General features: G+C 35.9%; 2 protein-coding genes across 7 annotated transcripts in view; both read right to left on the minus strand.

The window, feature by feature from the left end:
• LOC121892294 overlaps nucleotides 1–26,005 on the minus strand; it is a 343,857-nt gene that overhangs the window by 228,094 nt on the left and 89,758 nt on the right. For 4 of the 5 annotated variants that reach the window (XM_042405250.1, XM_042405253.1, XM_042405252.1 and 1 more), the window contains exons 9-11: nucleotides 12,308–12,468; nucleotides 11,988–12,075; nucleotides 10,338–10,487 (exon numbers count right to left, since the gene is read on the minus strand). In XM_042405250.1, coding sequence (XP_042261184.1) covers nucleotides 10,338–10,487; nucleotides 11,988–12,075; nucleotides 12,308–12,468 — 399 coding nt within the window. Of the gene's footprint in view, nucleotides 1–10,337; nucleotides 10,488–11,987; nucleotides 12,076–12,307; nucleotides 12,469–12,560; nucleotides 12,687–13,878; nucleotides 14,029–26,005 lie in introns of all 5 variants that reach the window. The other variant, XM_042405255.1, reaches the window with a different exon arrangement.
• LOC121892295 (trichohyalin-like) overlaps nucleotides 19,350–26,005 on the minus strand; it is a 60,065-nt gene continuing 53,409 nt past the window's right edge. For both annotated transcript variants that reach the window (XM_042405272.1, XM_042405273.1), the window contains 4 exons: nucleotides 23,569–23,595; nucleotides 23,050–23,073; nucleotides 20,822–20,908; nucleotides 19,350–20,687 (listed from right to left, as the gene is read on the minus strand). In XM_042405272.1, coding sequence (XP_042261206.1) covers nucleotides 20,644–20,687; nucleotides 20,822–20,908; nucleotides 23,050–23,073; nucleotides 23,569–23,595 — 182 coding nt within the window. In that variant the 3' untranslated portion in view covers nucleotides 19,350–20,643. The remainder of the gene's footprint in view (nucleotides 20,688–20,821; nucleotides 20,909–23,049; nucleotides 23,074–23,568; nucleotides 23,596–26,005) is intronic.

Here is a 26,005-nt window from a genome sequence, read left to right on the forward strand (position 1 = left end):
AGTTTTTTTTTCCTTTCTGCATGTTTTTGTTTTAGTGGCACCAGTAAATCAAAGCACGTCTCTTTTAAGGAAATTGAACTTCTCTTTATGACAGCAACTTACAGAGTGACTAAAATGTTTAATAAAATTTAAGTAAAATGACAGCCGCTCAGTCAGAAGCTCGTCATGTAGGTGAACCACTTCCTGTTGTTGTTCTTCTGCTTCTTTCACTTCCTTCTTCTTCCTTAACTTCTGTTGTCAGTGGCAACATTTCCTACCTTTTAACCTTCTTAATACATTTATAAGTTTCTATATACTTGAACTGAACAGACTCACCGTGAATTTACGTGTCATGCTTCTATTTAAACCTAACTGAGAGCAGGACGATGTTGCTGTTTTACTTTATGTTCTGGACCGCAGTGACAGCCAAGGGTAAGTTTTGGATAATTAAACTGTTATAACTGTTATAATTTTTTTAACTGACATGTTGAGAAAATTATAATATCATGGTATATTTCTGTGCATGTTTTGTGATATATTTTTTGGTGAAGTCACTTTTTGTGACGACATCCCCAGGTTAGATAGAGTCTCGTTTCCGTTACATGCCCACATTGACATGAACTGGGACAACAGGAAATGTATATTTGAAGTAGAGATGCACTAATTGCAGTTTTCTCCACCGATTCAGATTTCTGATTTTTTTTTTTTCTCAAAAGTCTGACCTGCCAATTCCAATTTTTACCGATTCTGATTTTCTTTCTTTATAAGAATTTAATAAGATTTTCTTTCTTTCTTTATATATTTACTTTCTTTCCAAGAACTATAATTGACAGCATACACAAATGTTTTTGCAACTTTTTTAATGGAATATTGAAATTCAAATGTATGTTAACTATTAAAATAACTAATAATAAAAAAGATTTTTCTTCTTTACATTGGGCATGTTCACCGGGGTGATTATTTTTTCAGTGTCTGATTAAGTTAGTTGTTCCAAATGTAAAAAGTAAAAAATAAACTCCTTAGTTATGGATGGTGGTGTTGCTGTCGCTAAAGTGCTGGAGATGGTGGAAGTTGATGGACCTGTTAAGAAAAAATAAACAACAGGGAACATATTGTCATGATGATTTTTAGAGGATAAGACATATGTCATCAATATTATTAGGATGCAATGAACTCACATTCATCAGGATCAGGACCTGGAGGGGGACTGGTTCCCTGTTTTTGTTGATAGGAACTTCACCAATGTTCCTGTGGAGAGATAAGAAATAGCTACTCTATGATACTAAGCAGCAATATCATATTCACAAAATTTATTCAGAACATATTTAGGCCTTAAGCATACCCTGCTTTATTGTCTATTTCACACTAAACGGACCATAATTTACAAAATGAACATCATGTTGTATTGAAGAAGACTTGAAACTAGAGACCACAGACTCATTAGGAAAGTGTTTACTGAGGTAATAAATCAAGAGAGAAGTAGGGTCATTATCTCAGACTTCCATACAATTGGACCTCTTTTTGGAGCCAATGATGTGGCAGAAATTTTGAGGTGGTATCTGAGGTGGCCAATCAGATTGTAGGGGTGGCACTGGCTGTCCCTTTAAAAACGCGCATGCATGCCTGTAGCCTTCAAGTAGAAAGCAAAGCAACCCAAAAACAGTCATTTCAAATGACGTGATGCTGTAACAACAAATACAGCTGTGTGATTATGTGCCCTCATTCTGGTTTGCAATCTTGTAAGTACGACTGAAACTTGAAGTGTTTCAACATTTAAACAAACACACTTTGGCTATATCTGACTTATAGAGTGAAGTGTTGATACAAATGATGACTAAAACCATTGGTATTAGTATAATTACTGCTGAAAAAATAACTGCTGGTTTGATTTGATACCTATGTGTTTATGGTATCTATGTATTGATTCTTGTGACATCCCTAATTTTATCCACTTTGTAATGTGGTTTTAGAAGAATGGTTCAACCACCAGGCTGCAGGGCTTCCCAGCAAAAATATTTCTGAATGAATGTCTTACAAATTTCTGCTTTGATTCTATCATAAATTTAATAAATAAGTAATTAACTAAATAGTTATAATAATATGCACATTTATAATATTTTTGTTCAACACGGGCCATTTTGGTAGAGGCATTAAATATATGACAATTGAATAGAAGTCATTTTTCTTTTACGTTTGTAGGCGGGACATTTCACTGGCGTCATTAAGGTCTTTGCCCGTTGCCAGGACCTGGATCATCAAATGTCCAATCCTGCAGAGGCGGGGTGGGGGGCGTGTCCTCCCCCGGCGCTTTGGAGAGGTGGAAACAGGAGGTTATGGGACAGGAAAGCACAAGCAGCTGACATTTTACTGAAGTTGAGACGAATGTTTTTAAAAATGTTGGAAGAGTTTTGCCAAGTAACTTACTTACTTAAACACACACATACATACATAATAACAGTAAGTAGCTGCTTACCTATAAACACAATTATGGGTTGTTGGTTTTTTTCTTTTCTTTTCTTTCTTTCTTTCTTCTCTGTTTCTGCTCTCTTAATTGGGGGGTGGGTGTTGGTTCTTGTTCAATTTGGGTTTTTTTTAATGTATTTATTGGTTTTGTCTTGTTCAATTAGTTGTTCTTTTTAATCATACTATAGTCAGTTTAGAAACATACATGTTAATATATGTGTGTGTCACTTTGTTGATTGATTATCAGCCAATTCCACTTGCCAGAGATCAATTGTTTTTATTGACACACTGACTGAGAGCAGCCTGCAGGGGGCAGTATATGGACTCTGCAATCTTTTTAAAGACTTTGCTTTTTGACAACAACAACATTTGTCCTCAGACGGGAATCGAACCAACATTACACTGATGCAGTATTTGCAGAAACTCATCCTACTGAGCTATATCTACCTACAAACAGCTGTGTGCTCGTTCTCCTGTTTGTGTTTCTTCTGAGAAGAAGATCAACAGTAAAGAATGAAAGCAGCACAAACAAGGATTTGAACCAACATTAAGTCTTTCATGACTCCATCATGTAATCAGCTGATCCTGTTGAGCTATTCTTCCTGACAAACATCAGTGTGTTCGTCCTCCTGTTTCATTTGTTTTAAGAAAGATCCTGCATCAAGAATCAAACCAACATCTGATTACTCAGGTGTTCATTTAGGAACCTGCTCTTCCTCCTGAGCTATTCCTCTTTATGAGGTCAAGTGTTCATTCTCCTATTTCTTTAGTTTATTGAGTAGAAGATCAACACTGAAGGATGGAACCAAGTCAGGTGTTTCTGCTCATCCTACTGAGCTCTCTGTCAGTACAGTTATATACAGTTTGTCCTACTATTTATTCTAACAGGAAGAAGATCAAGAGCAACGACTGAGAGCAGTCCATTAAAGAGGATCGAACCAGCATCAAGCTGATGAGAGTTTTTCCAGCTCGTCCTCCTGAGCTTCGTCTCCCTCTAGGTGGACCTTTGTTCATTCTCCTATTTCTATTTCTTAATGAGAAGAGCATCAACAGAAAAACATGAACAAGCAAGATGCTAGCAAGTTGTTTTTCTCCAATTTTAAGTGCCAAATCCTAATAGAAATTCAGGTTATTTTACAGTTTTCTCAAGAGAAGAACATAACCTTAGCCTAAATATTCAGAACATAAACAAATAATATTATAATAATAAGATTTCGACCATATCGAAATGCAAAGCTGAGTGGCACAGCCATATCCAGCTCTTATTATACATTCATGTTTCTTACTCACAAATGAAACATTTGTTGCTGTTATGTGATCGATGTTTCACTCACCAGTTTCATTGCTGGTATCATGGGCCACAACAGATGTCGGGTCCTGGATGGATGTTTTATTGATCTCAGAAATTGTTGACTTTACTATTGAATGATAAAAGAATTGTCACAACCACAATACATCTGTCAGACAGTGAAACTTCTAGTTTACTGCAGTTATAACGGTTCAAGAGAAAAGATAGTTCCTCTTACTCTTTTTCATCCATTCAAGATACTCTGTGAAATGAATAAAGAATAGTTAGTTTTCTGTTAAAACTAACAGCAGTATGATTGATGACTGTAAAACTTCATTTGTCTGTTAGGAAAACATCACATTACTAAATCAACAACAAATTTGAGACTTTTTTATTTAATTGATTTTTAAAATGGATGCATGAAAACAGAACATTATTTAAAATATTGTCATGTTAAAAACTCTAAAATTATTAAAGACAAATAGGTGACCAATGTGAAAATGTTCTATCTTACCTTGCCAGTCCCTTTCAGTAGCTTCTCCTGTATTGAAGATGAATAAGTGTGTGTTAACTCACTGGAATTCTTCATTAATCATGTTTTGTTTCATAATTAGCTTTTATAAGTTACGTTTACTTTTGTGAAAAAGTAAAGGTCCTGGGTGGATGTTTTATGGACCTCAGAAATTGTTGAGATCAGTATTAAATGTTAAAAGAATTGTCACAACCACAATACATCTGTCAGACAGTGAAACTTCTAGTTTACTGCAGTTATAACAGTTCAAGAAAAAACAAAAAGTTGTTATTACCTTTATTCAACCTTTCTTGGAACTCTGTTAAATGAATAAAGAATTGTCACAACCATGATGCATCTATCACACAGTGAATCCATATTAGAAGTTTTTTAACTGCTGCTATTCAAACAAATGTTGGTCAGATATGTCTTTGCCAGTATTTAGTAGCAAATAAACCTATTTGTCAGAATACATGATTTAATTTTATCTGTTAAAACTAACAGCAGTATGAATGATGACTCTAAAACTTGGAACTGCTATGTATGTGTAAAAAATGTGTCTGTCATTCCCCTGCTCTGCTTTATAAATAGAAGATAATAATCTGTCACAGTGCAAGAAGAGATAAAGAAGTCCTGTAATTTCATTTATCTTAGATTTGAGGGACACATCAGCAACATCACTAAAGTAGCTTTCTTCCACCTCTGACACATCACACAAGTTCACCCATTTCTAACACAGTCAGATGCAGAAATTCTCATTCATGGTCATTCAGGTCTTGTATTCTGTACTATTAAAAAGATCCAACAAGTCCAAAATGCAGCTGCTACAATTCTTCTGATTCACTGGTTTACGGTTTCATTCAAGTCAGACTAACAAAAAAAACAAAAATTGTTGTTCTTACCCTTTTTCAACCTTTCCAGCACCTCTGTGAAATAAAATGAAGAATTGTCAATATTAGAAGTTTTTTTAACTGCTGCTATTCAAACAAATGTTGGTCAGATATGTCTTTGTCAGTATTTAGTTGCAAATAAATCTTTCAAAAATTTGTCAGAATACATGTTTTATTTTTATCTGTTAAAACTAACAGCAGTATGATTGATGACTGTAAAACTTCATTTGTCTGTTAGGAAAACATCACATTACTAAATCAACAACAACTAACAATGTGTCCAATTTGAGACTTTTTTATTTAATTATTTTTAAAATTCAGCAATTAAAAAAAAAGTACATTGAATGCATTTTGTTTTTGATTGTAAAAGTTTAGATATTAATTACTTTTTAAGTGCTGGATGCATGAAAACAGAACATTATTTAAAATATTGTCATATTAAAAACTCTAAAATTATTAAAGACAAATAGGTGACCAATGTGAAAATGTTCTATCTTACCTTGGCATGACTTTTCAGCTGCTTCTCCTGTATTGAAGATGAATAAGTGTGTGTTAACTCACTGGAATTCTTCATTAAACCTTTACAAACACAGGTTCTCATTAACAAATATAACAATATTAATAGTATTAACAGAGTGGACAATCTGTGTAGAGTCATGAGAGATGGGTTTTCCTAATACTCTGACAATGTTCTCAGAGGTGAGGAAGAATCAGCCAAAGAAAATGTAATGAGTCATACGTTTTAGTTTAGTGACAACACACAGTCTCTGCAGTACAGCTGAAGACTCGCCTGGTCTTGACCTTTTAAATATCGAACCTTCAAGGCTTTTTTATGGCTTCAAAGACTTCAGACATACAGATACAGAAAGGCAGACTGTCTCTGGTGCCTTTCAGTGTGTTTATCAATGAACCTCTACTTTACATTTTCAGCTCTGATTAGGAAGTTGTCTTCTGATGTTGCCACTAAGCAGAAGAGATAAAGAAGTCCTGTAATTTCATTTATCTTAGATTTGAGGGAAACATCAGCAACATCACTAAAGTAGTTTTCTTCCACCTCTGACACATCGTCCAAGTTCACCCATTTCTAACACAGTCAGATGCAGAAATTCTCATTCATGGTCATTCAGGTCTTGTATTCTGTACTATTGAAAAGATCCAACAAGTCCAAAATGCAGCTGCTAGAATTCTTCGGTTCAAGAAAAAAGAAAAAGTTGTTATTACCTTTATCCAACCATTGTAGGAACTCTGTGAAATAAATAAAGAATAGTCACAACCATGATGCCATGATCAACCATGATCTATCACACAGTGAATCCATATTAGAAGTTTTTTAACTGCTGCTGATTGATGACTGTAAAACTTAATTTGTCTGTTAGGAAAACATCACATTACTAAATCAACAACAACTAAGAATGTGTCTAATTTGAGACTTATATATTATATATATTATATAATATTGTCATGTTACAAACTCTAAAATTATTAAAGACAAATAGGTGAACAATTTGAAAATGTTCTTACCTTGCCATCTCCTTTCAGCAGCTCCTGTATTGAAAATAAATAAGTGTGTGTTATATTTCCATTAAATAGATTGAGACATGAAAATTGTCTGATCTCACGGTTGGTGCCTTGATCCATTAAATCCAGACTGAAACCTGTTATTTTTCTACAATTTAATTGTGTATTGCGACCTTGTTCCATTTTTTTTCCCTTATTTACAGCTTTTTGTAAAAAAGCCATAAAATGTATCATTTTTTGTTGTTCTTGAACGTGTACTTTTTTGTTTGCAAAATGTACTGAGACGCTGAGTGATTTTACAGTCAAAGTAAGCTCACTTAATTAACATTTTTGCCTTCAGTAGTGTAGATGGAGACATGAAAGGTAGTGATGTTGCAGTTATTTGTTATGAGATTTAACCACTAAGACAACAAATCGACCCTGAAACATCTAGAAACACATCTGATTCATATCAGACCACTAAAATACAGAATATTTAGTGCATCAAAATAAATATATTTTGTGACTTCTTACGTTCTCTCCTTTTGCGTCTGAAAAAGATGATTAAATAGATGATGATGATGGTGAACCCAACTAGCATACATACTGGTATGAAGTTGAACATCCATGTGAGATCCTCTACAAAAAAATGAAAGAATAATTAATTAAAACAACAAATGGTTTACAAAGACACTGTATTGTATTCTAATGTCGTTAGCTGATCCCATCTTTGATAATGCACTCTGAGGTGACCCAATACAGAAAAATAATAAACTCAAAGCTCATCATTTAGTCATTTAATGCTGTTAGAACATGTTTTGTAACTCCTATGAGGACATTGAGTACATTGTCATGTTTAGTAAAAACAGTAAGATGCATTAATACATTAAATGTGTTACAGCAGATATTTGTTGGTGTGATAACTCACTTATAAAGGGGTTGAAGACTTTTTCACTGCTGTTGATGCTGACTGGGTTTTCAAATGCACAGCTGAACCAGCTGAACCACAGCTCCTTTTCCACCTAGAAATTGGGAGAAAAACATTATTAGCTAAAAACTCATAGTCCAAACATACAGATCTTTTGAGGAGCTCACTTTGTCTTTTTACAGTATGTCCAGATTACCAACAATAACATCAGGGATGTTATTGTTGGTAATAAAAAAGTGATGTGGCCACTTAGTCATTCAGTCATTAGCTTTCACTATATACGCTGTAATCCACGATTTAGCACATCTGCAGGACTGAATTATCCAGTAAAAATTATAGTATACTAGTATGCTTTGGTAGAATACTAAAACCTTATTTGGGCAATCTCTAACATCTTTTTAAATTTTTCTCTGTATCACAAATAGCTATAAAGTAATTAACAGAGAAACCTGTCAAGTTTTCTAATATCACATTTTTTACGCACACAAGACTGTATGGGAAACAAAAAAGATACAAAAATGATGAAATAGCCACATCTGGTGTATAGAGGACCAAAAGTGTCACATAAAAAGTAATAAATCATTTCATTTATTAATATCGAATTGTATCAATAACTACAGGAATTAATAAATCAATTTACAAATGACTTAATGTGATGCTTTATTATTATTGCCATGACACTTGTGGAGATACTAAAAAAATTTAAAAGAGTTTTAAAAATGTTTGAACACTGAAGGTTTAAACTTGTAGTGAAATATCTTTGAATGTTTTGTGAAACTACGACATTCATATAAAATATTAGATCATCTCAACAGTTGCCTGTTAATTGGATAAAAATAAAAATGTTCAACCTTGTATCCAAATGCAGCTCTTGTTGTCACTTTTTATGACTTTACAGAGACAAGTCTGGCCCTTTCCATGATCTGACATCTTTATTTTCTGCAGGTTTGTTCATGTTTTTGTTAAGTTTATTTAATTATATATTGTTTATTTACCAGAGACAATGCAAAACATATTTAATATACCAGATATAATTTAAGCTAATTTCAGAAATATTCTAAACTGTCTGAATATCCTAAACTGCACAGCCTGGATTCTGCCTCAGCTGGTCACCAACTGATGCCTGAATATGTGAATCAATTTAAAGACTAGATTCTGGTTTATTCTTGCAACATGATTTATCTGTTACTGATGACAAACACACAAACATCATTATTCTGTGCATACCATTGTTATTTTCTGCTCCTTGGTTGAAGACCACGTCGTGTCACCTGATGTCCACCAGTAGGTGACTGGTTCAGCACCGGTGGTGTCGCCATTACAGGTGAGGACACAGTAGGTCATTGCACACCAATCGGAGACGGTGGGTTTAGAGACAGGAGCTGATAGAAAACGAAACAAAAAGACATTTCCTTTGAATTTAGGGCCGTTTTGATAAAGTAGGACAAACTTCACACACAATTCCTCCACTTACAGATAACCAGGAGTTGAGTCTTGCTGGTGACTTTGTTGTTGATCTCTACTGTGTAGTTGTCGCTGTCGTCTGAAGTCAATCCTGTGATTGTCAACGCTCCAGTTAAAGTGCTCAGCCTACCACGATCTGCAAAAATACACAAGTTTAGCTTCTAAACAGGGATTTTTCGTCATCTTACCGTATGTTGTCAGTAAGAATCACTTATTTCCAGTGTTGGTCACTTAAGAGTGGGCAGCTGGAGAGTTATGCACTTTAAAACACTAAAAATGTTTGTAGAACAGCTGATTTTCATACAATAAAAGGTCTAGTTTTAAGTCTAGGACAGCGCCACTCTGCCTTTGCAACCCACATTGTGGTCTGAGGTGGGATTACATCAGTAGTGATAAGAACCACCAGAGAATGAATTGAAAAAGTTTAGAAAGTTAAGTTCTATTCCTGTTCCTAACATGCGAGAACTGTATGTGTGTTCAAGACATAATGCAGGATGTCTCAGGCACATGTTGAATGATTACTACAGTTCATATGATCAACTTCAGTCTCCAAATATTCTTTGTGTGAGGTGTTAAGGGAGCATCAGTAAATTGTAGAGTCTACCAATAGGCTGCATGTGAGGTGTTTAGGCAACATGGGTAAATCATAGCACCTACTGATAGCCTGTGTGTGAGCCATTTAGGGAACATTGACAAACTGTAGAGTCTACCAATAGCCTGCACCTTAGGCATTTAGGGAGCGTCTGTAAATTGTAGTGTATACCGATTACCGTTTAGGGGACGGGTACAACTTCTCTAGGTATTGAGAATCAACCCATTCCAAACATGCACATTTTGAACAGGCACTGCACTAGTAACCTAATTCCATTAATTTACCCATTGATTATTATGTAATTAAGATATTTAATTGGGTTTCACAGGGATAATGAATGAATAAATCTATAGATTGTAACATGCTCAGATATTTAGTTATTTTGACCAAAACACATGAAAGTGAACCTTATTTAACATATTTTAATTTAAAGGATTACATTACAGTAATTGTACTTGTCAAATACAATTTTTCTTTTTAAAAAAGCAGAAAATACATTAAAACCCCTCTATTATAATACAATTCAATAATTTAGCCAAAATCTGGGATAAAACTATTAAATACTGTAAAAGAATTCCTTAAAATATAATTAATTTACAACAGAAAATATTTAGACCCCTAATTTAAACCAAAATCTCAACCTAAATGTATCAAAACCTTCAAACTAATGTATAAAATCATTGATCTCTGGCTACCAAACAGCTTGATTTAGATTAAAGTGGTACCTTTGAAGTGTCGGTAGGAGAAAGTCTCGCCTCCATACCACTCCATGGCAAGATCAGGTCCATGTTTCCACACTATGCTGGTGATGGGATTCTCTACAGAGTCTGGTGTGAGAACAGCTTCATCACCTATTTTCCTGTAGAGTGGTCCTTCTGTAAAATAAAATAAAGTAAACACAACTGAATGCAAATTTCTCTGTTTAATTACTGAAATGTATTTTTTTAATCAAGTGTGTCCTGCTCCAGTTTTAGTAAAAGTTAAGTAGAAAGTAAAGTACAAAGTACAAAATTTACCTCTAAAATGTAGTGGAGCATAAAGTAACATAAAATAGAAATACTCAAAATAACAAGCAGTAAAACTTTATTTAAAGCCTCCTGTTTAGCATTTACAGCAGTATTTAACATTTAACACACTATGATGTCATTTTTAGCAAATATAAGTGTTTGTTAATGTACTTGTCAATGATTGTAACTCCTCATGTGGGATCCATAACTGTAATCAGATAAAGACAATTTAGTAAAACAATTATAATAATATAAAATATGTCTCCATAGGAGAAGTTATGATTGCTGACAAATATTGTACATTAATAAACACTTAAAGGACAGGTTCACAATTTTTCAACTGTGTCTTCAAACAACAGTCAGGTGTCCACATGAACAGTGAAAGAGGTTTTCCTTGCTGTAATCATTCCTCCTGTTCATACTGGATATTAAAAGATCCTTCAAATGTGCTTTCAGTGTAAGTGATGGAGACCAAAATCCACAGTGTTATTTTGTGCAAAAATCCATTTAAAAGTTGATGTGAAGCTTATATGAGGCTTCAGCAGTCTGAGTTAGTCATATCAAGTGGATATCTGACACATTTACAGTCTTTTTAACATCAGATTCCCTCTTTGTGTTTCCTCAGACAGTGTTTCCCTGTTGAGCTGTGGTGGAAGTATAGTAACAAAAAGAGGAACTTTGGCACTAAAAAGACTGTAACGTTGAAAGATATCTATTTGATTTGACTCATTTGGACACTGAAGCTTCATATTAGCTTCAGATAAACTTTTAAATACATTTTTGCACAGAAGGAGGACTGTGGATTTTGTCCTCCATCACTTCCATTGTAAGTGCATTATGAAGGGATCTTCTAATGGTCAGTATGAACAGGAGGAATAATTACAGCAAGAAAAACACGTTTCATTTGGGCTCCTGACTGTTGTTTTAAAACAGACTTGAAATGTGAATCCGTCCTTTTAACATATACTTACAACTACATTATGATGTGTATAAACATTTATTAAAGTTTATATTTATAAATGTTCATATATATCTAATTAATGCTAAATAGGGGGACTTAAAGTGTTACCCAACCTCAACTAATTTTCACCGATTCTAATCTATTTCTAAATTTAGGGGACAAATATCTCTTTAAAACTCTTTACAAATACCTTATGACCCCTCATCACATCACTATTCCTTAAACCAGATTTATAAAACTGTTCACAGCCAAATATTCACAGTTATGATAGACTTCAAATATACATTTCCTGGTTCCACATTTAATGTAAATGTGTACAGTGTAAATTGTCATGTTTAGGAAAAACAGTAAGATACATTAATACATTAAATGTGTTACAGCAGATATTTGTTGGTGTGATAACTCACTTTCCATGAAGGGGTTGAAGACTTTTTCACTGCTGCTTGAGCTGACTGGGTTTTCAAACGCACAGCTGAACCACAGCTCATCATCTTCCTAAAAATTGGGAGAAAAACAATATTAGCTGAAAGTTCATAAACCAAACATACAGATTTTTTAAGGAACTCACTTTGCATTTTTATGGTTTGTCCAGATTATCAACAATAAACTGGTCACCAACTGATGCCTGAATATGTGAATCAATTTAAAGACTAGATTCTGGTTTATTCTTGCAACATGATTTATCTGTTACTGATCAGACACACAAACATTATTATCCTGTGTTTACCATTGTTATATTGTGCTCCTTGGTTGAAGACCACGTTATATCACCTGACGTCCACCTGTAGGTGATCAGTTCAGCGTCTGTGGTGTCGCCATTACAGGTGAGGACACAGTAGGTCATCTCAGGTTCACACCATACGGAGAGGGTGGGTTTAGAGACAGGAGCTGATAGAAAACAAAAGAAAAAGATATTTCCGTTGAATTTAGGGCCGTTTTGATAAACTAAGAGAAACTTCATACACAATTCCTCCAATTACAGATAACCAGGAGTTGAGTCTTGCTGGTGACTTTGTTGTTGATCTCTACTGTGTAGTTGCCGCTGTCGTCTGGAGTCAGTCCTGTGATCGTCAGCGCTCCAGTTAAAGTGTTCAGCCTACCACGATCTGCAAAAACGCACAGGTTTAGCTTCTGAACAGGGATTTTTAGTTGTCTTACAGTATGTTGTCAGCTAGAGTCACTTATTTCCAGTGTTGGTCACTTAAGAGTGGGCAGCTGGAGAAATATGCACTTAAAAACACTAAAAATGTTTGTAGAACAGCTGATTTTCATACAAAAAATCTCTAGTTTTGATTTCCCACAAAAAAAGCAAGTGAATCCCTTTTTGTAATGCTAATTCCATTCATTTACCCTTTGATAATTATGTAATTAAGGTATTTAATTGGGTTTTACAGGGATAATGAATGAATAAATCTTTGGACTGCAACATATTCAGATATTTGGGGCTAATTTGCATAATGTAAGGGCTTTTTCTTTAAAGGGCCTCAATACTGTATTAAAGGTGAAAATTCAGGGTCAGTATTAGTTGTATTTGTCACATTTAATGGATTATAGGTCCGGGTATCATCGGATAATTCGTAATTCATTTCAAAAACCAAAAAACGGTAAATCTGTTATTTGTTTCAAAACAAAAAACAAAAAAACGTTTTTGGTGTCAGAATCAAATAACGAAAAACCAGTCAAACCCGGCCCGTTTTTGGTTTTTGCCGATTCGTTTTATCGTTATTCCTTTTTGGATTGAATATCAGGCAGGTCTGCGGACATCAAGCTAATTTGTTTTTGCGTTTGAAACCAAAAACAGAAGTCACAGGGGTTTTTCCTTTTTTTCATTTTAAACCAAAAAGGAAAAACGAAATCACGTGATCTATTCCTTTTTTGTTTCCCAACGAAAATCCAGAAAACCACATTCAAAAGACCGTACGATTTTGGTTTAGAAATCAAGTATTTTTGTCAGTTTTGTATGATAGCGGAAGCGACTACATTAGCCTACCCATGATCCTCAGCGACCGTTGCTGGCGTATTCACCACCAAAAACGGTTTTTTGATTTTGTTTTGAAACAAATAACAGATTTACCGTTTTTTGATTTTTGAATTACAAATGAATTACGAATTATCCGATGATACCCGGACCTGGGATAAACCTTTTAAATACTATATACGAATTCCTTAAAATATAATTAATTTACAACAGAAAATATTAAGACCCCTAATTTAAACCAAAATCTTAACCTAAATTTGTCAAAATCTTCAAACTTGATCTCTCGCTACCCAACAGTTTGATTTAGATTAAAGTGGTACCTTTGAAGTGTCGGTAGGCGGTAGTCTCGCCTCCATACCACTCCATGGCAAGATCAGGTCCATGTTTCCACTCTATACTGGTGATGGGATTCACTACAGAGTCTGGTGTGAGAACAGCTTTGTCACCTATTCTCCCGTAGAGTGGTTCTCCTGCAAAATAAAATCAAATAAATACAAGCGAGTGAAAATTTCTCTGTTTAATTACTGAAATGTATTTTTTCTTTAATCAAATGTGTCCTGCTCCAGTTTTAGTAAAAACTAAGTAAAAAGTAAAGTACAAAGTACAATATTTTCCTCTAAAATGTAGTGGAGCATAAAGTAACATAAAATAGAAATACTCAAAATAACAAGCAGTAAAACTTTACTTAAAGCCTCCTGTTTAGCATTTACAGCAGTATTTAACATTTAACACACTATGGTGTCATTTTTAGCAAATATAAGTGTTTGTCAATGATTGTAACTCCTCATGTGGGATCCATAACTGTAATCAGATAAAGACAATTTAATAAAACAGTTATAATAATATAAAATATGTCTTCATAGGAGAAATTATAATTGCTGACAAATATTGTACATTAATAAACACTTAAAGGACAGGTTAACAGTTTTTCAACTCTGTGTTAAAACAACAGTCAGGTGTCCATATGAACAGTGAAAGAGGTTTTCCTCGCTGTAATCATTCCTCCTGTTCATACTGGATATTAAAAGATCTTTAAATGTGCTTTCATTTTAAGTGATGGAGGCCAAAATCCACAGTGTGTCCACACAGTCATTTAAAAGTTGATGTGAAGCTTATATGAGGCTTCAGCAGTCTGAGTTAGTCATAGGAAGTTAGGAGGAATGATTACAGCAAGAAAAACATGTTTACATGTTCATTTGGGCTCCTGACTGTTGTTTTAAGATAGACTTGAAATGTGAATCCGTTCTTTTAACATATACTTACAACTACATTATAGTGTGTTATAAACATTTATTAAATGTTTATATACATCTTATTAATGCTAAATAGGGTGACTTACAGTGTTACCCAAGCGCCTCAGATCTTTTTTTTTTTTTATCACTGATTCTAGTCCACTTCCAATTTTAGGGGACAAATATCTCTTTTAAACCTCTTTACAAATGCCTTTTGACCCCTCATCACTTCACTACTCCTTAGTTTGTATATGTATAAATTAAAAAGATTTATAAAACTGTTAAAAACCAAATTTAACAACAAATATACATTTATTATCAGTTAATGTAGATGTGGGCATGTGTTGGTAAACAGAAATTAGACTGTCAGTGGTTCTCAAACTTTCTTACATCAGGGAGCCCTAAACTGACACAAATTAGACCACGAACTCTCATTTGATAAGATTTTTGCTTTTAGATTTTTTATTACAGAAAGTGTATGAAACCCATTACCAAAATAGTCATACATGCTGTCACTGTCACCTAATGGATGTATTTATAGTGAAAATAAATGATTGCACTTTTTGCTGTGAACCCCCTGAAACCCCCTCAAGGACCGTTGGGGATCCCCGGACCACACTTTGAGAATCACTTATCTGTGTAACCTGGTGGTGAGGGTGTGGTCACAAAATTTAAATTGAAGCCGAAAAATATAACACATGCACAGAAATATACCATGATATTATAACTTTCTCAACATGTTATAACAATAATAGTTTAATTATCCAAAACTTACCGTTGGCTGTCACTAAGATCCAGAACAGAAAGTGAAACCTAACTGAGAACATTTTCCAGTTTATCAGTTAGGCTCAAGTAGAAGTAAGACACGTAAATTGACGGTGATTCTGTTGATATTTTAAAATATTTAAAGTATATAGAGATTAAAAATGTATTTAGAAAGTAGGGAAGCTTTCCGCTGAGAGTATATCCAGCTGCAGCCGCAGCATGATCTTGAGGAAAGTTTGTGGGAGTTTGTGGGCTCGTAGGGTCACAGAGGACACCACGACCAAAACATGATAACGTTTATCTCGGCCACTCAGCCAGTGTTGACGCAGTAAAAGAAAAGATGAATGCCAAACTTCAATAAAATATGCTTAATTAATTAACATCCTATAGTTTATACTCATGAAGATTCCAGTAAAGTGTTTGTAATGGACCTTTAGTGCTGTTGACTCATCAGAAATATCATAAAGTAATAAATGTGAATGATAGCGCATTAGTGGGCCCCTAATGTGGTGTAAAAACAGACAGTTATTAATTATAATCATTGTGGAGGTGTGTTCAGCCCATATCAATAACATACCAAACTACACAGGCTAATGTGAGATTCAGTAATGTTTTCATGTTATAGTAAATGCACGTGTTTGAAACTTGAATGATCCCATGATGTGCAAAAGTTATTCAATTATTAACATTATAAAACGTATTAAAACTACATGATGTTCATAAATATCAACATTTATGTATAAATATATTTTTAGCAGTTCAACTAACACAACTCATAGTTTAACCTCATTATTTCTGCTATATTGATACTTATTTTTTCAAATGATTTCGTTTTTATGATCAACCCATAGACTGGCTCAACCGTTTCTGGTGTTCATTGTGCTGTCACTACTCACACTGAGTCCAATACATGAACCACTGAGGAGACTGTGAAGCAACATTAAAGCAATCAATCAATCAACTTTATTAATCCCACTAGGGGCAAACAATTTTGTTTGTTGAAATAAAAAAAAAAACATACAAACACACAAATACTCCAAATAAAATGTAGAATAAAATCTATAAATAATGTTGATAAATAAACTTGACTGTGAATTCTGAACCACAAAGAATTAAGTTCCTACAATAGTTGAAATAATCACCAGAATATTGTGACCCAGAGGTGAACTAAACTTGTGTGGACAGGGCTCTGCTAAGCACTGCAGTGTATGAGATTGAAAGTGACTTCTTCTGTTTTCCACCACAACAACGGTTGTGTGTCCAATCACAACTCTGAACTCTGCAGTGTCCCACAAGACAGAAAAACCAACAAGGTCACAGCAACTGACTGTCAGATATCAAGTATTTTGGTCAACAGGCTGGCATAAATAATGTCTCTTACTCTTAGAAAGATCACTAAACCTGATTTGGTAACACATAACAATAAGGTATCAAACACTGTGTTTCATTATTTTCATCATCAAACATAGCTGCTATCTCAAGAAGAGGTTTTGTCTTCAGGGTGAGCAGCCAAATATATTTCCATCCTGCTAAAATTATTATAGCTTATCTGACATCAGCCATGTTGACCACAATTTCACTTTAAAACTCTGTCATTAATGTTTTATATTCATGTTGTAGAGTTGGTCTGAATGTTGGATTAACAGTGAACTCTACTGGCTGACGTCCATGTTCTCTCATTGGTTTGATATCTTTTGCATGAACTGTAATACCATCAATTATATTTTCAATGTTCCTGCTAAAAAACAAACACATTCAATGGACATTTGCTGGTCTCAGTTAATTTATTTTCACAGCCCAAACCTCCTGAACAAAGTAAGATGTGTTGAAATGCTGATCTATAGAATTTAACCATTCTATTGTGTTAGGGTCAAAATTGACCCGTTTTCAAGTTAAGATATGTAATAAATATGATCTAGTTTTTTACTGGAACAAGGCTTCATGATATCCTCAAAAACAGCTATATTAACACAACAAATCAAATTGTCACCATTTTAGTCAATTCTGAAGGTCTCTAAAAAAAAGTTACATTTGTTGTGTTATGGGTCAAATATGACCAAGGAGAAATTATTGGCTGTTGCATGCATCATTTAAAAGTTGTGGGTTATTCTGTGGATCAAATTTGGCTCAAACAAGATTCATCTTTGACTCTAGACACCTGACCCCTCCCCTCCCTCCCTGGGAATAATTATTTTCTCGCAGTATGGAATTGTACTTCCAATCCCTCTGGCAGCTCTCCCCCCAACGAGAATGCAACTTTTCTCGCAGAATATGGACACACTTACATTAAAAATGAACTTGAATGTTAACACACACACACACACACACACACACACACACACACACACTCTCCCTTTCTCTCCTTCTCTCTCTCTCTTGCTATCTCCCACACACATGATATCATATCTACATAAACGGTAGCTTTTTTTTTCTCACAGACAAGCACATTGTCATCTTGTGGGGGCGTGGCATGAACAACATTACACAGAATTCTTGCAATATTGGTATCTAAAAAGTGGTATATTGTAAGACAAATGGTCCATGGGAACATAAAAACAAAATTTAAAACCGTGATTGCATGGATATGAATACATAATAAGTTAGTCATGAGGTGAAAAACAATATTGGATGATAATCATTGTTTTTGAGTGTTTCAGGCTGAGTTAAATCATGGGTCCAATTTGACCTGCTAACACAAAAGGTGTTGGCAACTTTCTAAAACATTAGAAGGGTTAAAATAAAAAGACTGTATAGGAGCTAAAAGTGTAGTCCTTCTTTCCAAAAACTTTTGTTTGTGAATCCAAAAGTTTTACTGGACCACCATCACAAAACACACAAAACACAAATATTACAGCAGGACTGAAGCCCTTCAGCAAGATATAACATTGTGGCGAAGTACAAAATACTCAACTGAAATTGTGTAAACTGACAGATTAACTGAAATCAACATACAAAACCTCCAACACTGTTAATGTTGGGAACCAGAGCCTGGTTAAAAGGGAGAAGAGCAACCTTTACACATGTAGTGAAACGTGTAGAAAATGTGCCTTTTTTAGCCATGAAGCCAAATTTGAAATGATAGTAACTATGGATTCTTTGTAGTTTTGGATTTAGCTTTGTAAAACCATCCACATACTAAACTCTCCACATAAGGGAGATAATAATGATGATGATTCACAGTGATTGTCACGTCTAAAACAGGGAAGTGGAATCAGGTGCCAGCAATTAAAACTAAAAAGTGCACATAAAGCAGATTTCAAAGGAAAAGGTGCAGCAGTTCAAAGAATCAATACACCAAGATCCACAAAGTGTGTGACTGTGTGGGGACCTCTGGTGGGCAGATTAAGAACAGTAAGGCCCATAGAAAGCAAAGACAGACACTTTATAAGGAGAAACAAAACACAAGTGCTGACATCATCATCATCATCATCATCATCATCAGAAGCAGCAGCAGCAGCAGCAGCTTGTAACAACATCTAAAAACCTGAGACATTTTACATTATAGGAATAAAATTGTTCTCTTCCAGGGACTCAACACATCCTGCTGAGTCCATTTTTTACAATTTACGATTTCATTTAGCAGACGCTTTAATCCAAAGCGACAAACATCTGAGAGCTGATACAACACAAACAAGGATCTAGTCAGGAGAGAACAACACCAGTTAAGTGCCATGAAACCAAGTTTGAGTCCAATAGGATGTAGATGCCAACAGGCAGTGCACAGAAGCAATACATAGAGTGCATAGAAGCAGATTTGTTTTGGTTTGATTATTTTGTTTTTTTCTCTTCCTTCAGTCCATCAAGTGCAGAGGTGTTTGTGAAAGAGCTGGGTCTTCAGTCTTTTCTTAAAGATTGAGAGGGACTCTGCAGAGTTTGGTATCTCGTTCCACCACCGAGGAACTACAGAAGAGAAGAGTCTAGTAGCGACTTAGAGCCCTGTTGTGGTACCAGGCGCCTTTCATTGGCAGAGCGTAGTGAGCAGGAGGGAGTGTAGACCTGAATGAGAGAGTTCAGGTAGGTGGGAGCCGTTTAAGTTGCTGTTTTGTAAGCGGATGTCAGGGTTTTGAATTTGACGCTGGCAGCAACTGGGAGCCAGTGGAGGGACATGAACAGCAGGATGACGTGTGCTGTTTTGGGCTGGTTGAAAACCAGACGTGCCACCACGTTCTGGATCATCTGCCGAGGTTTTTACCTCCACAATCAATAACTTGTTTCTTCTCTTTGGCATGTTAGCAGTTTAAAAATGTTCCTCAGACCTCAGAACTTCCTGTAGAAGCCAGTAATCATCTGACCCTCATGAGCTGGATATGTACTGTATTTAATTTGGCTCTGGTGAAGGTTAGATGATTCTCATAACTCTAAACTTTCTTAAGAAGTTCACTTGGAAGTATGAAAATACAGTAAGTATAAAAAAAAATCAGCCTTTTCAAGTGAGGATTGATCAAAGAATAAATTATATCTGATAAAATGTTTAGGCTGCAACACACAACAACATGAGTTTCCATTTGTAAACTGTTTAGTTTCTGGGCTGTTTTAACACATCCTGCATAGTCGAGTGTATTTCTCTACAATAAAAAATTACATCTTTACAGTGACACTGAGTCTTAATATTGTGCCACCAAATGCTCATGTTGGTATTAATATTATGAGTTCAAAGGCATCACAAAATAATTAAAATTTCTTCTTTTCTTTTTTAGACTTAAATCTAAGTTAGAGTCACTAAAAACTAAACTACAGCTCATGAAAGAGACAATGAAACAGAGCAAAATGTAAAATCAAGACATTTGGGTGAACAAAAACAATAACTGCCAACTTAATGGATTGATTTAGAGATACACAACCACAAACCTCCACCTGGCTGCAGGTATTTCACACAGTCCTGCTCACAGCTGTCAGCATTTAACTCTGTTTGTAGTCACATCTGTTGGGAAGGATCAGCCCAAAGCAGTTACATCCAGTGATGAAACCCTGACAGACAACAAATCTGTTGTTTGGTATAATCCTGCAGGTTTTTTTTTTATAGTAAAAACAAACCCAAAGTACTTCAGCTTTGGGCCTCATCTTCTGGATTTGCTGTCTGTTCATCCATCAACAGCGTGTTTCAGCGTTATCAGGAATCATTGGTGACTCCTCTGTAAAATGATAAAAGAACTATCAGAATTACAATACATCTAATACATGCAGGTCACACAGAGTTTTAGTTTACTGCTGTTGCTGCTGTAACTTTTGGCATCATTCTGACTGGTTACAATAATATTTCTCTCACCAGTTTCATTACTGGGATCTGGGGACTCAGCAGTTTCCTGGTTCTGGGTGGATGTTTCTTGGACAGGTGGAAGCATTTCTGACATCTCTGTGAAATAAAGAATTGCCACAGAAAACATCACATCACTAAATCAACAACAACTAACAATGTGTCCAATTTGAGACTTTTTTTTCAATTAATGTGGAAAACTTTTATGCATCCCTTAGTGATCTGGAAAATTGAAAAGGCACAAAAAACACACATGCGTGAGTATTACAATAAGAAAATCTAAAAGTTTTAATCCAGTTTTGTTGTTGTTTTGTTGTTTGTCCCTTTTGTCTTGTCCTGTGTCATGTGTCTTCGTATTAATCACTCATTTTGTGCAATCAATTTTCTTTTTTACTCTTCTGGAAAAAAATGTTATGTTTTGTCAAATTTTATTTGTTTATTGGTATTATGAACAACATGATCTATCTTGCTATATTGTTACCGACTTATAGTTTGACTGTGAAACTGCTATGTATGCTGTTACAACTGCCACAAATCCCTGCCTTGTGTGTGTATGTGTGCAGTCATTTTCTTTAGCGCCTTTTTCTTCATGACAAGCAGTCTCCAGTCTCCACGGCTCCTCCCACTTCCTGGTTGGTCTCCCCGATGGTCCTGATTGGAACAGCCCCTGGTCGAGCCAGCCAGCCCAATCCGTGGGTGAACTGATAAATTTCTGGCCAGCCTGCCAGTCGGGCGGCTGGGACTCTGGGAACAGCTCGCCACTTTACCGTTTTGTTGTTGTGTGATATCTGTTGTGATACTAGTATGAAGCACCCGCTGTTTAGCTGTGCCTCTCGTGGATATAGACTTCAGTTTTAGTGAAGCTAGTATGACACACTCGCCTGTTGCTTGGGGACTGGACCAGGTGTAGTTATATGTACCACTGATTGCTCACACACACACATTAGTTGATTCTTTGTTTGCCTCATCAAGAGCAGGGGTTCTGTTCTTATTGTGCTTGTTTTCTAAACCACTGAAGACTAGGTCTAGAGAGTGAGGTATTATTTCTGTTGTTTTCTTTGTGTTGGTTAGTTTAGCTCTGATTTAGGAGTTCTCTTTTGGTTATATTGTTTTTTTTTTTTATTTGAACAGCACCCGCAGGCCCCTCTTCGTCAGTTAGTAGCTTTCCTTTTGTGTATATATTTTCTGTAAACCACCTGCCTTCCCAGCAATAAATAACTGTTTAACCAAAAACATCTGGTTTTATGTTGCTTCTCTTTCCCCTAGTGAGCTGGATCGTAACATATGTGTAAAAATGTGTCTGTCATTCCCCTGCTCTGGTTTATAAATAGAAAAGAATAATCTGTCACAGTGCAAGAAGAGATAAAGAAGTCCTGTAATTTCATTTATCTTAGATTCGAGGGACACATCAGCAACATCACTAAAGTAGTTTTCTTCCACCTCTGACACATCGTCCAAGTTCATCCATTTCTAACACAGTCAGATGCAGAAATTCTCATTCATGGTCATTCAGGTCTTGTATTCTGTACTATTAAAAAGATCCAACAAGTCCAAAATGCAGCTGCTACAATTCTTCTGATTCACTGGTTTACGGTTTCATTCAAGTCAAACTACAAACTGCTACCTATTACCTCCTGACCTGTCAAAACTTCTCAGACCTCACATTCCCCCACGTACACTCACATCACAGGATGCAGGTTATCTCATTATTCCAAAGATTACACCATTCACATTTTATTTAAGTAATAATTTTTTGGTCGTTCTATGCTTTTATTGATTATTGATTAGTATCAGTGAAGAGATGACAGAAAATGAGGGACGAGGGGAGAGAGAGATGGAGAACAACAATCAATAAAGGTCCCTAATCAAACATGAATCAGGGACGTTGTGGTTCATGGTCGACGCTTCACCTCTTAAATCCAATTTTTGCCACTCCTATAACTGAATAGTATAATGTATGCTTAATATAATGTATGTTGTTGTTATTTTCTCTTTCTGTAATTGTCTTCTTTCTTTTTTTGTGATTTGACACTAAAAGGTAAACTAATTATTGTCATATTTCCATTAAATAGATTGAGAGTTTCCAGGTCCTGGGTGGATGTTTTATGGACCTCAGAAATTGTTGAGATCAGTATTAAATGATAAAAGAATTGTCACAACCACAATACATCTGTCAGACAGTCAAACTTCTAGTTTACTGCAGTTATAACGGTTCAAGAAAAAAAAATAGTTGTTCTCACCCGTATCCAACCTTTCTAGGCGCTCTGTGAAATCAATAAAAAATTGTCAAAACCATGATGCATCTATCACACAGTGAATCCATATTAGAAGTTCTTTAACTGCTGCTATTCAAAAAATGTTGGTCAAATATGTCTTTGTCAGTATTTAGTTGCAAATAAATCTATTTGTCAGAATACATGTATTAATTTTATCTGTTAAAACTAACAGCAGTATGATTGATGACTGTAAAACTTAATTTGTTTGCTATAAAAACATCACATTACTAAATTAACAACAACTAACAATGTGTCCAATTTGACTTTTTTTCAATTGATTTTTAAAATTCAGCAATTTTTTTATTTAAAAAGGTAGATTGAATGCATTTGAAACACTGGTTTTTGCTTGCAAAAGTTTAGGTATTAATTACTTTTAAGGGCTGGATGCAGGAAAACTGAACATTATTTAAAATATTGTCATGTTAAATACTCTAAAATTATTAAAGACAAATAGGTGACCAATGTGAAAATGTTCTATCTTACCTTGCCAGTCCCTTTCAGCAACTTCTCCTGTATTGAAGATGAATAAGTGTGTGTTAACTCACTGGAATTCTTCATTAATCATGTTTTGTTTCATAATTAGGTTTTATAAGTTACATTTTCTTTTGTGAATGTCAAACTTGTGCAACATGGGTATTAATAATAAATTTGTAACATTCATAACTGCTGTTGGGCCTCAAACCACAAGGTCACACAGAGAAGGCCTACATGCACCCGCTGAGGCTTGACCACGAGGTGCTTTTTCCTTTGTTTCCCCAGAGACAAAGGAATAGCGCCAAAATGCTGCTTACAGACAATGGGAGTCCATTGCAAACTCCATTTCCAGTGATGCTTTGCAATTTTCACACCTCAGCATGGAACAGTCAACATACAGGGTGCATCCCAAGTCTCTTAAATTGCATCCCTCACTTGCGTCTTTTCCTTGCGTCTTAGTCCCTCCCACCGTGGATGCAAGGAGAGACGCAAGGAAACCAAGCGAGGAGAGAGGAAACGAAAAAAATTTGTTTTAAGAGACATGAGACGTCTTCTCCTCTGAAGTGTCATGTGAAGCGACATCCGTTTCTGATGACAGCAACATCTGATCACAGCTGGATCAGCTGTCAGTCGGCTTTAAGAGCTGTAGAGACTCCTGATGGAGTTTGTGTCTGCACACATGTGCGCTGTGCTGACACTAATAAAGGTTCACAGTTATCACCGCTAGAGCAGCCGTTTTCTCTCTGCAGCCTGTTACCTGTTTAACAAACACCTAAATAAGTATAAATGCAAATAAAATTCTGCATTTATACTGTGTCCTGCTCAGAGGCACAGGAACCATTTCTACTTGCAGAATGCGTTTATACTATTTATTGATTATTTGCATCTGTATTTTTTGATAATCCTGATAGTGAATTCATTATTCAATTACCTGGAATATAGTCACGGTGTCTTCTGAACACTGGAAAATATGTATTTGGCAAAATGTTTCAGGGAAAATGTAAATTACGAAACTCATATCAAACCCGACGCTCAGGAATTTTCAGCCTCACATGTGACTAAATGGAAATGACGATAAATGATGTAAAATACAAATGTGTTTAACTGTTATTATGGATAAAATTAAAGTCAGGAAGAGTCTGTCTGTCAGCAAGAAACAGTTTAATGGAGGAAATAACATCATGAAAAAAAAATCTCTCATAAATGAAGAAAGTTGTTAATGGTTCTTTTGTTGATCAGACCGACAATTAACAGATTTTTAACTATATGATGAATCAGAAAACAAATAAAACATAAAACTTGGGAATGATACATTTAAATTTAATCTGTAATCTGTCTTCACTTCAGTATGAAACTGCAGTGATGTATCAGATCAGTCAGATCAGCTGCAGCGTCCAATCAATAACTGATATCCAAAAGGGGGCGTGTCGGCCGGTAAAAGACTTCCATGATGGCTGCTCTCGTGTTTCCTCGCTCCTCGCTCCTCAGAGATCCCTCCTCGCTCCTCGGAGCAGAATAACAGACTTATCCTTATCAAAATGGCGCATCAGGAACAACTTCCGGTTCAGGCGAGGAGACATAAATTAAGAGACTTGAGATGTACCCACAGTCTCTCATTGGTGGAGATGATCCTGCACAGCGGAGCGTCCTGATGACACAGCCATGACATCACTGCCACTTTTAAATCAGAGCACGCCCTGAAGAACACGCCTTTCCCATGTCGCTGAGCTAGGGGCAACTTCTGTCCCTCTGTGAGTCAGCTTGACTAACGTGGGTACCCCACGCATGTGTTTTTCCCCTCACCGAAGACTGCCCTTGCCGCCCGTGTTCACTCGAACACATTCCTGGATCCGAGAGAGACCGCTGCTGCAACCAGCACCCTCAAATTCCCCTGCAGGAGTGAGAAACGGAGTTTCTTCAGGAAGATGTGGAACTTCTCTGCCCTGCTCTTCTTCACCGAGTCGACTCTGCTGTTTTCTCCGCCACGCTGCTCAGAGCCAGCTCGCCGTGATTTTCACCGACCGTGCGAGAACAGCCACCGTCTGCATCCTAGCCGAGGACAGAGCGGGACAGAACCGGACAGAAAGATGGACTTCACACACACCCTGCTCGCTTTCTGAAGCGACCAAGTAAGAGGCATAAGTCTGGGCAGAGGCAGTGTTAGTTGTGTGTTCTTTTCAGCATCAGTGCTGTTGTTTAGCATTTAGCTTTTTAGCTTCATTGCTATTGTTCTTGTTGTGTGAGTTGACGGACCGCCGAGTCCATTTTTCCTGCTTTACTCTGTGGAGTATTTTAAGTTTGCTGCCTGTTTAGTAGTGTTCACCACGCTAGACTGTTTTGTGTTTGTGCCGTTCGGGACTACTGCTGTGTTTGTGCCATCGTGAGTGAGAAAGTAAGTTGCTTTGTCGATCAGAAAGCAGACAACGTGCGTTACAGAGTGCCGTCC

Source organism: Thunnus maccoyii, chromosome 24 (genome assembly GCF_910596095.1).
Source record: "Thunnus maccoyii chromosome 24, fThuMac1.1, whole genome shotgun sequence".
NCBI lineage: Eukaryota > Metazoa > Chordata > Actinopteri > Scombriformes > Scombridae > Thunnus > Thunnus maccoyii.